This window comes from Fundulus heteroclitus, chromosome 16 (genome assembly GCF_011125445.2).
Source record: "Fundulus heteroclitus isolate FHET01 chromosome 16, MU-UCD_Fhet_4.1, whole genome shotgun sequence".
Lineage (NCBI taxonomy): Eukaryota > Metazoa > Chordata > Actinopteri > Cyprinodontiformes > Fundulidae > Fundulus > Fundulus heteroclitus.
In genome coordinates this window covers 26,511,569-26,524,687 of record NC_046376.1, presented here as the reverse complement: position 1 = coordinate 26,524,687, position 13,119 = coordinate 26,511,569, and the positions used below count along the sequence as shown (strand labels likewise).

The following is a 13,119-nucleotide window of genomic DNA, read 5'->3' as shown; positions in this document are numbered from 1 at the left end:
TGTAAGAAACAAGAAGATGATGCTGAGGGGCCTCATCTTTTTTATATCGAGTTTTATTCAGACAGAAAACCCTCCTCTTCATTCCTCAGTCGCTCTCACCTCTGCGTGACCTGGTCCTGGAGCAGCGTCTGGTTCTCCTTTAGCACGAGGCGGGGTAACTCCACAAAGTAAACGCCTCCCCCTTCTGTTCCGATGCAGAGCAGGTCACAAGACTTTAGCAAGAGGAGGACAGTCACTCGCGTAGCACTGACACAGTAGGCAGAAGAAAAAAAAATGTGGTTAAGACAATAAGAAGCTACAGACTAAACCGTAGCATTGTTCCAACAGCTTTCCATTGTACCTGCAGCTCTCAATCCCAGGCCTTCCAGGCAGGGTGTAGCTATCCACTTGTTTAAGACAGACTCCACCCTCTTTCTTTGTCCCCCCCACCTCTCTGGGGGGCCCAACTACCAGCTCCCACAGATGAATCGTGTTGTCATCCAGCAGCGACAGGAGACGACCCTTACAGGCAGAAATAACATGAGCAAAAAAAATTATTTCAAAGTTAATTTGATTTGCAGGATAAGAGGAATTCTGAGCCTCACCTGACCAGGTAGGAAGTGGATCTGTGTGACAGCCGTGATGTCTTTATGTAGTCCTGTGAACTCTACGCCAGGAGCCCCGTAGCTGAAAAGTTCTGGTCAAGGAAATCCACAACCCGGGAGACATTTTCTGCATGCGAGTACGTACAATAAGGTAAAAAGATTACAAAATTACACCTGCTCTTCTAGCGAGGCCTTCTTTGAAATGAGAGAAACGCAGCGCTACTCCTGGAGAATCCAAAATGCTGAGTCCAAGTTCAGTTCATGAAGGTCGCCACTCAAAAGCTTATGGCGTTAAAAAAACAACACACCGCTAACAGTTTGCTGTGGACGTCTGGTCAGCTGGCTGAAAGAAAACCTGCTATACACATTGCCCTTGATTTTTTGTTTTGTTTATTTTTGAAAGACAAAATTAGGTTTTAGGAAATATTTCAAGAAAGCAGTCATAGTGTTGAAACCAGTTTAACCCACTAATCCCGCCTGTCGCAAAAACATCATTTATTTTATTCACCAACACAGATTGGTATGAATATTCTGCACAACACTTGAAAACAGATTAAAAAGTCTGCTCAAGTCTGTTTTAAAAAAAAAGTTTTATGTTAAATGATTAACTGCTATGTGATTAATATGCTTTAGAGTTTAGTTGAATCTTAATTCATCATATTGTGTAATGTTCTACATGCCGATTGGATATTTACCAGACAGCATTAAAACAATGCATCAAGATGTAATGGAGATTATCTGTGTTCATAACTTAAGTCATTGCGACATGATTTTAAGTGCGGCCCTGAACCCTGACGTACTGGTGAGAACATGCCACAAAACTTTTAATCTGGATTTCAAACAAGAGATGCACTAAAAAAAAAAAAGGGGGGGGGGGTAGAAATCCGCTGGTGACTAGAAACAGAAAGTTTTCAGCTTGGTCAGAAAGTTGATAATGGCTTTTAAATCAGGGAATGGTCCATGTGTGGGCGCCACCAGATTGTGGTGACAACACCTTCATGGTGGAGGCCGTTCCTCAGGAAGGAGGAATCAAAGCAAGCTTTTTTCTGTATCAGTCTCATATTTAAATAAGGTCACAGGAAGTAAGAAACTACTTTAAAAAGGAACTGAATTTTCTACTGCAATCTTGAGAGCCAAGTCTGCAGTTTATTCAGGCTGTGAGAGAAAGAGACGTAATACAGGCAACAGGGAGCTGAGCAGATCACAGCCAAGTTAGTTCGTTTTATGCATTTGAGCGTTCAACCCATCACAAAACACCCTGGGGTTGGACATGCTAACAGCTTCCAGGAAGTTTCAGGGTTACTGTTGGGATGTACATCCCAAAACTGAGGTTTTAGTATTGGTAACCATGCTAATCAATTGTAAGATGTCAAGAGTTTAAAATGATAACCTCGTAAACATTTAGTCTTCAACCACAGCTGCTCTCTGAAATATGGGCAGCATGATGTTGCCTCTGCTAATCACAACAGGACGGCTAAAAGCTTTACAAAAGGCCAAAAGTCTTACCCAAAATTCAGAGTCATCTATTCAAGACGTCATGAAATCAGCAGAAAAACAGCTGCAGAAATGCACATTAATATCAAGGTACTTTAAACTTTTAATGCAAGAAATCAAGACAATATATGGAAAAATTCTTAAATACCCAGGCTCCTTAAAAAATAAAAATAGCAATAAAATAAACCCCCACATCGTGAAGGTTCCAATCCTAACCTATAAAATAGAAGACAGTATTTCAGTACAATAATAGAGGAGAAACTAGAAAACTATAAAACAAAGACCATAGCAATTATCAACGCTAGCTGACGCACATGCCTAAAACCACTCATCTAGATGTTTGAGTCTGTGTAATTAACAGCTATTTAAAGTCCTTTTCTGCGTGTACTAAATGAAGCAGAGCCGATAAACTAAGGGCCACAATAAAAACTGTGGCAGCGTTAGTAGAACTGAGCTCACACTTGAAGAAGTGTGTGGGTCTGTGTGAAGTACTTACACACATTTAAACCCAACGCTTACATAATAAGGCTGTGGGAGTCAGAGCAAATACAAGTTACTCACAACCCTGTTACCGTTTAGAATCTCTTCTGACAAAAAAAACATGTTATTGCCCTAATTATTAGACTTATCTGCTCCTATTCTGTGTATTCTGATAGAGATCAACCTTTGTTTTTGCTCAATGTTTCCACTTCTTCCCTCCATTATGTGTGATACTCATAAACTCAAAGCTTTTACTGCCATTCCCCAGCGTTTTAACCCTTACCTTACACCACTCTTTCTGCTTTCTAGCCAAAGAAAGCGGGGGCCCATAAGGGTTTTGTGGTGAAAAACCCTTTCTCAGCTCCTATTCTCATTCGTAGTAACCCCTCAGTTTCCAGCTCATCCGCGCCAGCTTGGTCGTCTTTCTCTTTGAAATTAAAGCCCCACCTTATTGGCCCCCAGCCCGCTGCTGATCCCCTTGAGGCCGAGCAGAGTGTTATACAGGCATTCCTGAGCGCTGTCACTTCCTGGCTCTGCGTTTTATTCACTACAACAACAAATGCCTCAAACAGCTGGGAGTCGAGGTGTCGGAGGGACCGACGTTCATTCACGGGTCATGAACTGCCAGTTCACACAATAAAACACAGACAACAAAAAGGTGACCGATTTGAACTAGGTAAATGATTCAGTAAATATTTAACTTTCAAAGCAGTACTTAAAATCATTCAGTGTCTTTGTAAAGATATTTGTAAGCTTTTGATACTTATACGCATTTGTAGTTACAACTTTTTCTTGTATGGATTTCATGTGACAGATCAACACAAAGTGTTACATAATTGTGAAGATGAAGGAAAAGTGACAGACTCAAAATATTTTTTATAATAAAAAAAAAAAAAAAAAGGTTGCGTTCGGCTCCTTTTAGCTCAAATGATAGCACAGGCAAGGAGGGGGTTGAAGAACCATGGTGAGTCTGGAGAAGCTGCTGAGATCCACATTTGAATTACTTTTGTGTAGGGAAACCGCAAAACTCTATCAAGGCTTTATAAGGCGCTCTAACATTTTATAAGACAACCACAGTGCTGCAGACCTGAATAAAAATACAAGATAAGATCCTGATAATAAAAGCAGAGCGCAAACACTGCCAAGACCGGCCAACTCATCGTGCTCTCTGCCGTTAAAAGCCCGTAAGATGAGATGGCTTTTTAAATGTGATTTAAATTCAGAGTTCTGATAGACCACACAGAAAGAGGGAGACCGTCCTATGGAGCTAAAGGCCCGGTCTCCTCTAGACACAAGTAGAGTCCTAGGAGTCATCCAGAGCATCTGATCTAAGAGCTCTACACAGACAACCATGTAGCTCAGAAAAATGACAAATGCATCAAAACAAATCTAAAAAAGGAACAAAGAACCAGTGAAGAGAGCACAATATTGGGGGAATTTGCTAACACCCTTTTCTTGGCATCAATAGGTGGGCGGTCTATTGGATGGAAGGAGAACCTGGTCAATCCCACGTTACAGAGAGATGCCGTAGTCCAGACTAAAATAGATAAAAGCATGAATGACCCTTTCAAAAGGCATTATGAGGAGGATAAGGCCTGACTTTGCTAATTAGTCTCAGATGCTAGAAATTAGACTTGACTACTGCGATGACCTGATGTTAATATCTAACATGTGGAAGAAGATGCCCTGGACAGAAAACACCATATGTAAACTTTTGGGCCTACACACAAAAAAAAACAAAACAAAAAAAAAAAAAAAAAAACAGCAGCAGCAACTATGCAGTGGAAAACTAACATCCCACAATGAAACATGGTGGCAGCACCATGCTGAGGGGTTGCTTTTCTAAAGCAGGAACAGGTAAGTGGGCCAGATGTGAACGATATAGGAAGAAAACTTGCAAATGGCTGAAAAAGACTTGGAACGAGTGGAGGTTTATTTTCAAGCAGGACGAGCATTTTCATGTGGTACACACTGAGGCCTGTGGTTGCATTGTGACGAAATGGGAAAACGGTATGAATGCTTGCATATTTTATATCATATTTCCACATGTAAAAAACAAAACAAAAAAAACGTGACATCTGGCATCCATTAAAAAAAGCAAGAAACAGCTTTGAAATTTTTGCCCTGAGGAAAAAAAATATTTTTTTCAGCATCTCTTATCCATTCATTTTAGTCAACCTAATTCATAACAGCTGAGATCCATAAATGAGGAACAAGTATGTGCAATAATACCTGTTCAATACGTTACATTACAAAAGTACAAAATTACATTTGACAGAAGATATGGCGTCTAGCTTTTGGTTTGTATGGCAGCAATGTTACGCTGGCCACGGCTCTCATCACAAACCCGTACAGCTCCCCGAACACAGGCTGGAGGGAAGGAATGTGTGTGTGGGGACTATTGGGGGGGGTTTAGTAATGACTATTTGGGACCAAGTCACAGCCTTGACTTTTATCCGCCCTGGGGCAGCTCTGACTGCAAGCATCTCTGTTTCCAATCTTTTTAACACCACTCAAAAATATCCATCAGGCAGGAAGACGGGGGGAAAGATAATGAGATATTTTTACAGCCAGTCACAAAAACCCTGGAAGTGTGACACATGATTCACAACTCAGAGAGGAACACGGACTTCAACAGCTTCCTGGTTGCATGGTGTCAGTGAACAGCTGGTGGAGGGATTCCCAGCGATGAAGTCAGCACTTCCTTACATAGATTAGGCCTCTGTTGTGCTAATACCTCATTAAATGTTTCAGTTCGTCTGATTTAAGCTCTTTCCCCCAGAAGGGGTCTATCTATTGGTCAGTATTACAAGTCCTTGGTGTTGACACGTCCCCTTTACCACCCTTTGTTTTCTTGAAGCCATATAGATTTACAAATATGACAATCTGTCTGCAGTCTCCAGTAATTTTTGGACCTATCACTGCCTCTGAAATCTTTAGCTTTGGGCTAAAACAGGATCGCCATTTAAAGGCAGTACCTTAACAGAAACGACATGCCCTCATCCGCATTTTAAGCTGGTAGGACATCAAAAAGATGAATTAATTGATTAACATTGTGCATTTAAAAACAAAAACAGAACACAAGTCTCTACCCAGCAGTTATTTTGTTTTAAGCTATAAAACACAAATACAAGTAGAGACATTTTACAGAAAGCCAGAGAAACTAAACCACAAAAGTTTCAAATTACAAATGAAGCAGCGATACAAAAGCTGGTTGCATCAAAATTTAAGATCTTAATTTAGAAAAGTACCCAACAAGACAAAGAACCATGCACTGACATGCAAAGCTGAAAAAAAGTCTCTTCCATAAAGACTCAAACTTTATCCCACTGCAAACAACCCCACTGACGGTGTTTATCCTAATCCGTTAACCAGACCTGATCCATCAATAATCCTCACTGCGTACCCTCGACTTGCCCACAGGCTAAATATTAAAACCAAGTTTTACAATTCAAAAGAAAACATCCTTGTTTTACTGTAAGAGGGTCTGAATTGTGCTCACCAATTAAAAAAATTAAAAACAACACAAACAAGTGGAATTGCCTGGTGATGCAGAGAGAGAGAGAGAGGGAGATAGAGAGAGCGCGTTAGCGGGGATAAAACGATTTCACGGTCTGAATACGGACAAACAGAAGCCATTGTCCCCCCTTTGGACCCTCTGCCACCACCCTCCAGCACACCCAGAAATGTGGCAGAACACAGAGATGGACAGGAAGAGAGGACGAACCCCGCGGAGCCAAGAATTAGTGTACAAGCTGACCACACACTGCCGCACAGCTGAGCTTGAATGGCAAGATGAGATTCGGAGCGTCTGAAAAGTTTAACGGATTGGATCCTAAAGTCCCGACAGCCCACCGTTCAAACTCGCTTCGTCCATTTCTTGGAAAGGAAAAAACGGTCTGATGAAAAACAAACATCAAGACAAGCCAAACAAACACACCCACCTTATTCGCAGATTTAGTGAACTGCTCAGTTCACATCGACGCTAAGCAGGAACAAAAATGACCAACTGGACTGTCAAAGCAAAACTTTACTGAAGCACTATAGATGGCAGAAAATATATTATGATTTAAAAGACATTTCTCATTTGTGAAGCAATTTTCTATTCCCACTGGTAGCTAGTTGCACACCATGGACCATAAACAAATAAATGTAGGTAAATTGTTTAAAATGTAAAAGAAAAAAAATAAATGACTTTAAAAGATACCCGATTAGAGAGCTTATTCTGGCATAAATCGGATGTATAAAAGTCAACCAGCCGTTTTGTATTGCTGTAGCAGCTCTGATGTCGTGAAAGAGTGGTTTCACTGTATGTAGAGGGTTCTCACAGCTCCATAACCTTCAGTAAAAACCCAGCTTCACAGTATTTACACAATATTATTAAAGCAAACATGTATAACATGAGCCTATGCTCAGATTTAAAAAACAGTAAGAGCAACAATTATTCCTGTTCATGTTAAACAAGTTGATTAACACAGTTGCGATAATATCCAATATGCAGTTTCTTTTTATACATTGTGGAATGTATTAACTTTGATTCATTTTTAGTACACATTTATGAAGGTATAACATGCTTTTATTGTGCAATATATTTGCTTTGAGGCCTGTCTGTTTACCAGAAGAAGAGAATGTGAATAGGTTCTGTGTATGAGTATCAGGAGAACTTTCAAGGCCAGTCCAAGGCAGTGGGAAAGAACAGAAACTCCAGTTCACATGCAGCTGGAGAAAATAATGAGGGAAGATAGTTATTAGGGAGTAAGATAGTGATAGGATGTGTGCGTCATTCATTGTGTGACTTTGTATAATCTGTGTTCTAACTTTAATAAAACTAGCCTGAGCGGGAGAGAGAGCGAGAGTTGTTGCCCGGAATCGGCAGGTGTACCATCTCTCCCCTTTGCAAAGGTGAAACTGAAATTCTGCGTCCATGGCTGAGTTATTATTTTAAAGTCCTGCACAACGAATTAACGAACCCGGGGAAGCAGACGGCTTCAACATTTGGGGGCTCGGTCCGGGATTCGGGGTGACAGGCAGAATTGGACTTCAGATTGGATCGAAAGGACGAGGGACACTGGCTGGCCACAACAAAACAAGGTAGGCAGAACCTGAATCTGCATTTTCGGCTTAGAAAAATAGTCTAAATTAAGTGTCCCAAGTCTCAGTAGAACTAAATCTGCTAAATTAATGCTTTGGAGTGCCTTGGAGCAGTACTGAAAAAGTGTGGTTCAGAAATGTATTGAGAATTTTGAAAAAAAAAAGAGAGAAAAGAAAAGAGAACGAGACCAGGCAAAAATAGTTCTGACCTAAAATAACAGAAATAGAGGAAGACCTGTGAGTTCGGAAATCTAAAGGTGTTTCTCGAGCGTGGCGGCTCACTGCGGTTCTCGACGGGGAACCGTCTTTTTGCTGGGTTAGAGGCCCGAGAAGTTGAGAAATCTCGAATTCTACATAAAAGGTTGAGCGAGATCAGGCAACACACATTGAATGGATGCGGAGATAACAGAGGGACTCTGTGAAGCTCCGATTACAGACGCAATAAAGTTCTGATATAACATTACAGAACTAAGAACAGAGTAAAATATAAGTTGTGCGGATAACACAACAAGAAAAAGTCCTGTGAGCTTTAAATTTTTTTTTTTAAACAAACCGTGACCTGACGTAGAAACAGGGAGACCGGTTTATGAGCCGTGAGCTGGACACACACACACCCAGCGAGAATCGGACAGGGAATAAAGATAAAGATAAAATGAATGAGCTGTTGGCTGAACACACAATCAGCTATGACAGACTTTTGTAAAAAAACAAACAAAAAAAAAAAAAAACAACAGTTTGAATGTTGAGTGCTTGACTGGGGGAGAACGCCAAAAAGCGAGCGATCCCCATTTGCTGCGGGTTTGCATGAGCCATAATATTAAACAGCAGGACCCACTCTGATCAAATTTAACATTTAGCTACATGGGTAAAATAATACAATTCAGGTTTAAGAGGTGACTTAACAAACAGAAAATAGCTAAAATTCCAGGAAGCTATCTTTAATAAATCGGGAAATCTAAAAGGTAAATACAGAGCAACACTCTGGGAGTTTTTTAGAACAAGGAGTTTTCATATAAAAAAAAAAAAAAAGAGAGAGAGACGTCTCGCAGAACACTACGCGCAAGCTGTCTGTCTGTCTTGTACAACATATTGTACCTGTGGAAATGAGATCATTTTGTTTGAGTGAGTGGGGGAGAGACTGCTTGGATCCGCGGAGATTGATGTCTGTGCGCAAATGGGTTTTTGTGTGTAAGTCTGTGTGTGTAGATTTGTGCGTATGACAGAGCTGAGAATAGCAACTGAAGCGTAAGAGAATTACGGTGCATTTGATCAGGATATTAGTGAAAATAAATAGAATTGTGCAGCATGGATATCAATGGGATGACAGATCGATGTTTTTTGTGGCTTTTTTGGCTCAGCAGAGCGTTCTGAAGTGCAACCAGCAGTTAGTCGAGGCAAAAAACAAACAAAACAAAACAAAAAAAAACAAAAAACGGAACTTTAGAAGCGCAGCGTTTCGCGGGGGAAACATTTTAGTAACGGACCGAATAGATGATTATCTCGGCTAGTGGGGGAAAATGACTAAAAAAAACGTGAAACGTAATGAGATAAATGATGACAGGCGAGTGGCGAGATGTTGAACCTTGTTTCTGCGGAGGCGCGGCGTCGGACAGCCGGTAAATTGAGCGGTTACGGCGGTGCGGGGCAATTTTGCCAAGTAAACCTCCCCGTGGAATGACAGAGGCGCGTTGGCCAATAAGCGTGATATTTCGGCAAAATATATTTCGGCAATCTAAACTTTTCAAACATGATCTGTGAAAAATACTGTTAAAGGGAAAGACACGTGTGTGTGTTTTGTTCGTCTAATTGTCTTGTTGTATGTGTTATTGGTGTGAAAGCTCTGTTCGTCTTTGGAAAATAATCCAGATTAAAATCCTAGAAAACCATGGTTTCAAAAAGTGTTTATTTGCGCTGAATGTCTGCAGCATTCAAAACAAATGCACTTTGGAAACTTCCATTAAACAGAAAGGTTTAACTAAACGGTTGTAAGAGAAAAAGACTTAAGAATTAATAATATAAAAGTTTGTCCAGCCCAAATTAAATTTAAACACGTAGATATTAACATGACTTAAATAAATATATCTCAGGCTTGTTACAAATGATTGAAACTGGGGATAAAGGTTTTTGTTTTTGTGTTATTTGGGTGCCTAATTATGGAGTACAGTTAACCAGAGCCGTGGGGAAAGTATTCAGTTACACTATTAATGCACAAAGCTTGTATTTGACAATGGATTCATGACAGCTGTAAAAATAATAGAGTAGGGTCTTTTTTAGATTGTAATGTTATAACTTTATTAACTTGGCAAACAGCATATGGGGAGATTATATGGGAGAAGTGGAGCTGGATGGATTATGTGTAGGGGAGACTTTTTACACTGAGCTGAGGCAAACCTCGGGGGGACAGTTTGACCTAAAGCAGGACAATAGATATGATAAACAAAACTGACCATGATGAAAACATCTGAATGTGTTGGGCGGAGAATTAACGGTTCCTGGTGACACCCCCAGGAACAACACATTATTAGAAACACCCATCAACCATACTTGTCATCTGTTACTACACCTACAGCCCAACTTCGCTGAAAACAGCCGAGGATTGGTCACTGATAGTTGGTATGTTCCGCCTGCTGCTCAGGGCGCAGCCCTCCCCTCTAGAGGCAGACTTGCTGTCTCTGCATTTGACTAACTAAGGGACCGCTCAGGAATATGTGTTTGATAAAGAGAGTAAATAATAAATGAATAATAAAACTTATATCTGTGTTTAGGAGTTAAAAATATATATATATTTCAGCATGAAATATTTATTTATTCACACATTTGTTTATACATTGTGTAAACATCAGGGCATAATAATTTGTGAGTTAGCTCATTATTGGCTATGGTTTATTATTTTATGGCACCAGAATGTTGTCATTCCAATTCTGAAAAGTACCTAAAAAGAAAAATAGTTTTTGTATAAGCATAATTTTAACTAGTGTGGTTTATTGCAAAAGTGCATATTAAAATTCCCAAATGAGCTTTTATACTTTCAGAAATAAAAAGATAGAATACGAGATTAATTGAAATTAAAATTTTAATAGTTTGAAAGCCCTAGTTTGAATATAATACACTAGACTTAAATCTGGTTGATCTAAGGAAAGCAGGAATTAGCTCACTAACAACTTCTGCTAATTGTAGGTCTAGGAATCACCAGTTAGCAGAAACAAAAGTTAAAAGTTAAAATGGAACTTAAAGCTGTTTGGTAAAAGTACAACCCGGTTGATTAGATAGATTTTATCAGCCCTACGTCTAGTCATGCATCAGTTTTACAGTTATCCTCAGATGGAGTTGCTGATGTTTAAGAATTTATGAAGAATGTTGCTGGTTTAAATCGTTTTAATACAGAAGTGGAACTTTGCAGAGGGACAGAAATCAACAGGAACAAAAAAGGATTTGGAAAAATTAAAGGGCAGATCCCAAAGGATTTTTTTTTTAATGTAAACACGTTCTTTAAATTAGATAATTTGACTAAAGGTACACATGGTTGTGTGCCCTCTTCTGCTGCAAATTATATTGAAAATGATGCTTGAACGTTCTACATGCCAGATGTAACTTTGTTTTCTTTACTAATTTCTTACTTGGAAGATGGAGTTATAAAACATTCTCCCTTAACCCACCCCAGTAGTGGTTCTTAATTTGACTGGGGCCCACAACAGCGGTGAATTATTCAGAAAAATGGTTTTAAAGGGTTTGTCCTCTTCAGTATTACAGCTGATTGTGATTATGCTCGCTGGGACAAAACATTTGGTACATAATTTTCCAATGTGGCTCAGGATGGGGAGAGGAAGAGTAAATAATAATAATAAAAAAAGAAGGTATTACAAGATCTACTATTTAAATTGCCATTACAGGGAACGAAACAGAAAGTGAGTGAAATAAAAAGTGAACATGTGATGTTTCAGCAGTTGGATCTTCAACCCTGAAGGTGTCACCTCAGTTTAATTAACTCCAAGGAGGAGGCTTGCCTATTGCCTCCTTTTCTCTATTCTTTATTTATTTACAGGTCTGTTGGTTGCTGAACGTGGAAGCAGATGGCTTGGTGGTCAGTGTGGCGTCGAGTATTGAACCCAGGGCGTGATGGATGAGTGTTTGGAGCTGATATGGTGGACATGTTAAAGCACCCATCGACATACAATCGTGATTGTCCTGGACATTGAACACCTGTGGGCTGTTTCACCCCACCAGCAGGTCCACCTGGTATGGAGCAACCAAGTCCTGACATGACCTCACCTCCACAAGGTCAGTACCCCTGCAAGGGGATAACTCGTCTGATGACACACCCCTGAGCATGGCCAGCTGCATGAGCACTGCAGACTCCGAGCTGTCAGCAGAAAAGACTGCATGAACTTTTGGTGGACACTGGAGACACATATGGGCCTCTGAGTTGTGGACTCTGAATATGATACTGAGAGAAGAAACAGTGTCTGCCGTTGTGACCTGAGGGGGAGAAAGCATTGCTAGCATCTATGGAGGACTGAGAACAGAGCCTGCTACAACTGGTGTTCTCTCCAACTATGGAAGATGCAACGTCTGGGTTCCTGCTCTTCTTCCCACCTGACCCGCCACACGTCACTCTGTTCTACGACAGCAACCGCACAGACTGGTATCATGATTCTTTAAGGTAAAACACAGACAGTCATTCTAGGAATATGTATGTGGCACCTGAGCGTTTGGCAGCTGCTACTGCTGAACAATTTATAACGATATATGATGTTGGATGAAACGATTTCACACATTTCTCTTTCTCTCCATGTTGAGCACCAGAAAGAAGTAGGGGCGTGGTTAAACATTCCCTTCAGGCAACTGATTGGGCTCCTACCAGTGTGCAGGTTTGTTGTTTTAAAATATACTGATACCTTTTAAATTATCTGTGATGTAACTGATAAGTTTATTTCAAACATGAGTTTGAAGTGTTACCATGGCCGGGAAAGTACTGATCATCATTAATCAGCAGAAGGTCCACGGAGGTGGGAATACTTTCATGTGTTCCACTTACATTTAAGGTTAGTAAAGATAAAATAGCAATTTGCCAAGGAACGTGTCTTTCCTGGGCTGTGTTATTTTCCGCAGGAACAACCAATGTGTCCTCCAATAACAAGCAAAGCGTTCTAACAAACCCAAACTACAGCGCGTGGAAGACACATTATAGTTTTGGGACTAAATGGCTGTTGTGACAACTACATGGTGGGTACGTTGATCTCACGCAACCTTTGAGGGACCTCGGGAAAATATCAGGTATGATAAAGTTGAATAAGATTTTGATTTGGATTCAGGATTCGAGGAAATTTTTTTTTTTCTTCTTACTTCACCATAGATTACCCTATGCAGTTGCATTGACTATTATTGACAGCTTCTTATGTAATGATGGGTGTGGAGCAGAACCCGATATTCTGCAGAACAGAGTTATTCCTTTAAACTGGATTTAATGGAA

The 13,119-nt window shown here is 40.2% G+C and overlaps 1 protein-coding gene across 1 annotated transcript in view; it reads right to left on the bottom strand.

Moving 5' to 3' along the window:
• The window catches only part of llgl1 (LLGL scribble cell polarity complex component 1), a 58,772-nt gene that overhangs the window by 24,010 nt on the left and 21,643 nt on the right, over nt 1-13,119 (bottom strand). The window contains exons 3-5 of the mRNA XM_012873099.3: nt 585-666; nt 341-501; nt 100-246 (exon numbers count right to left, since the gene is read on the bottom strand). Of these exons, the coding sequence (XP_012728553.2) occupies nt 100-246; nt 341-501; nt 585-666 (390 nt within the window). The remainder of the gene's footprint in view (nt 1-99; nt 247-340; nt 502-584; nt 667-13,119) is intronic.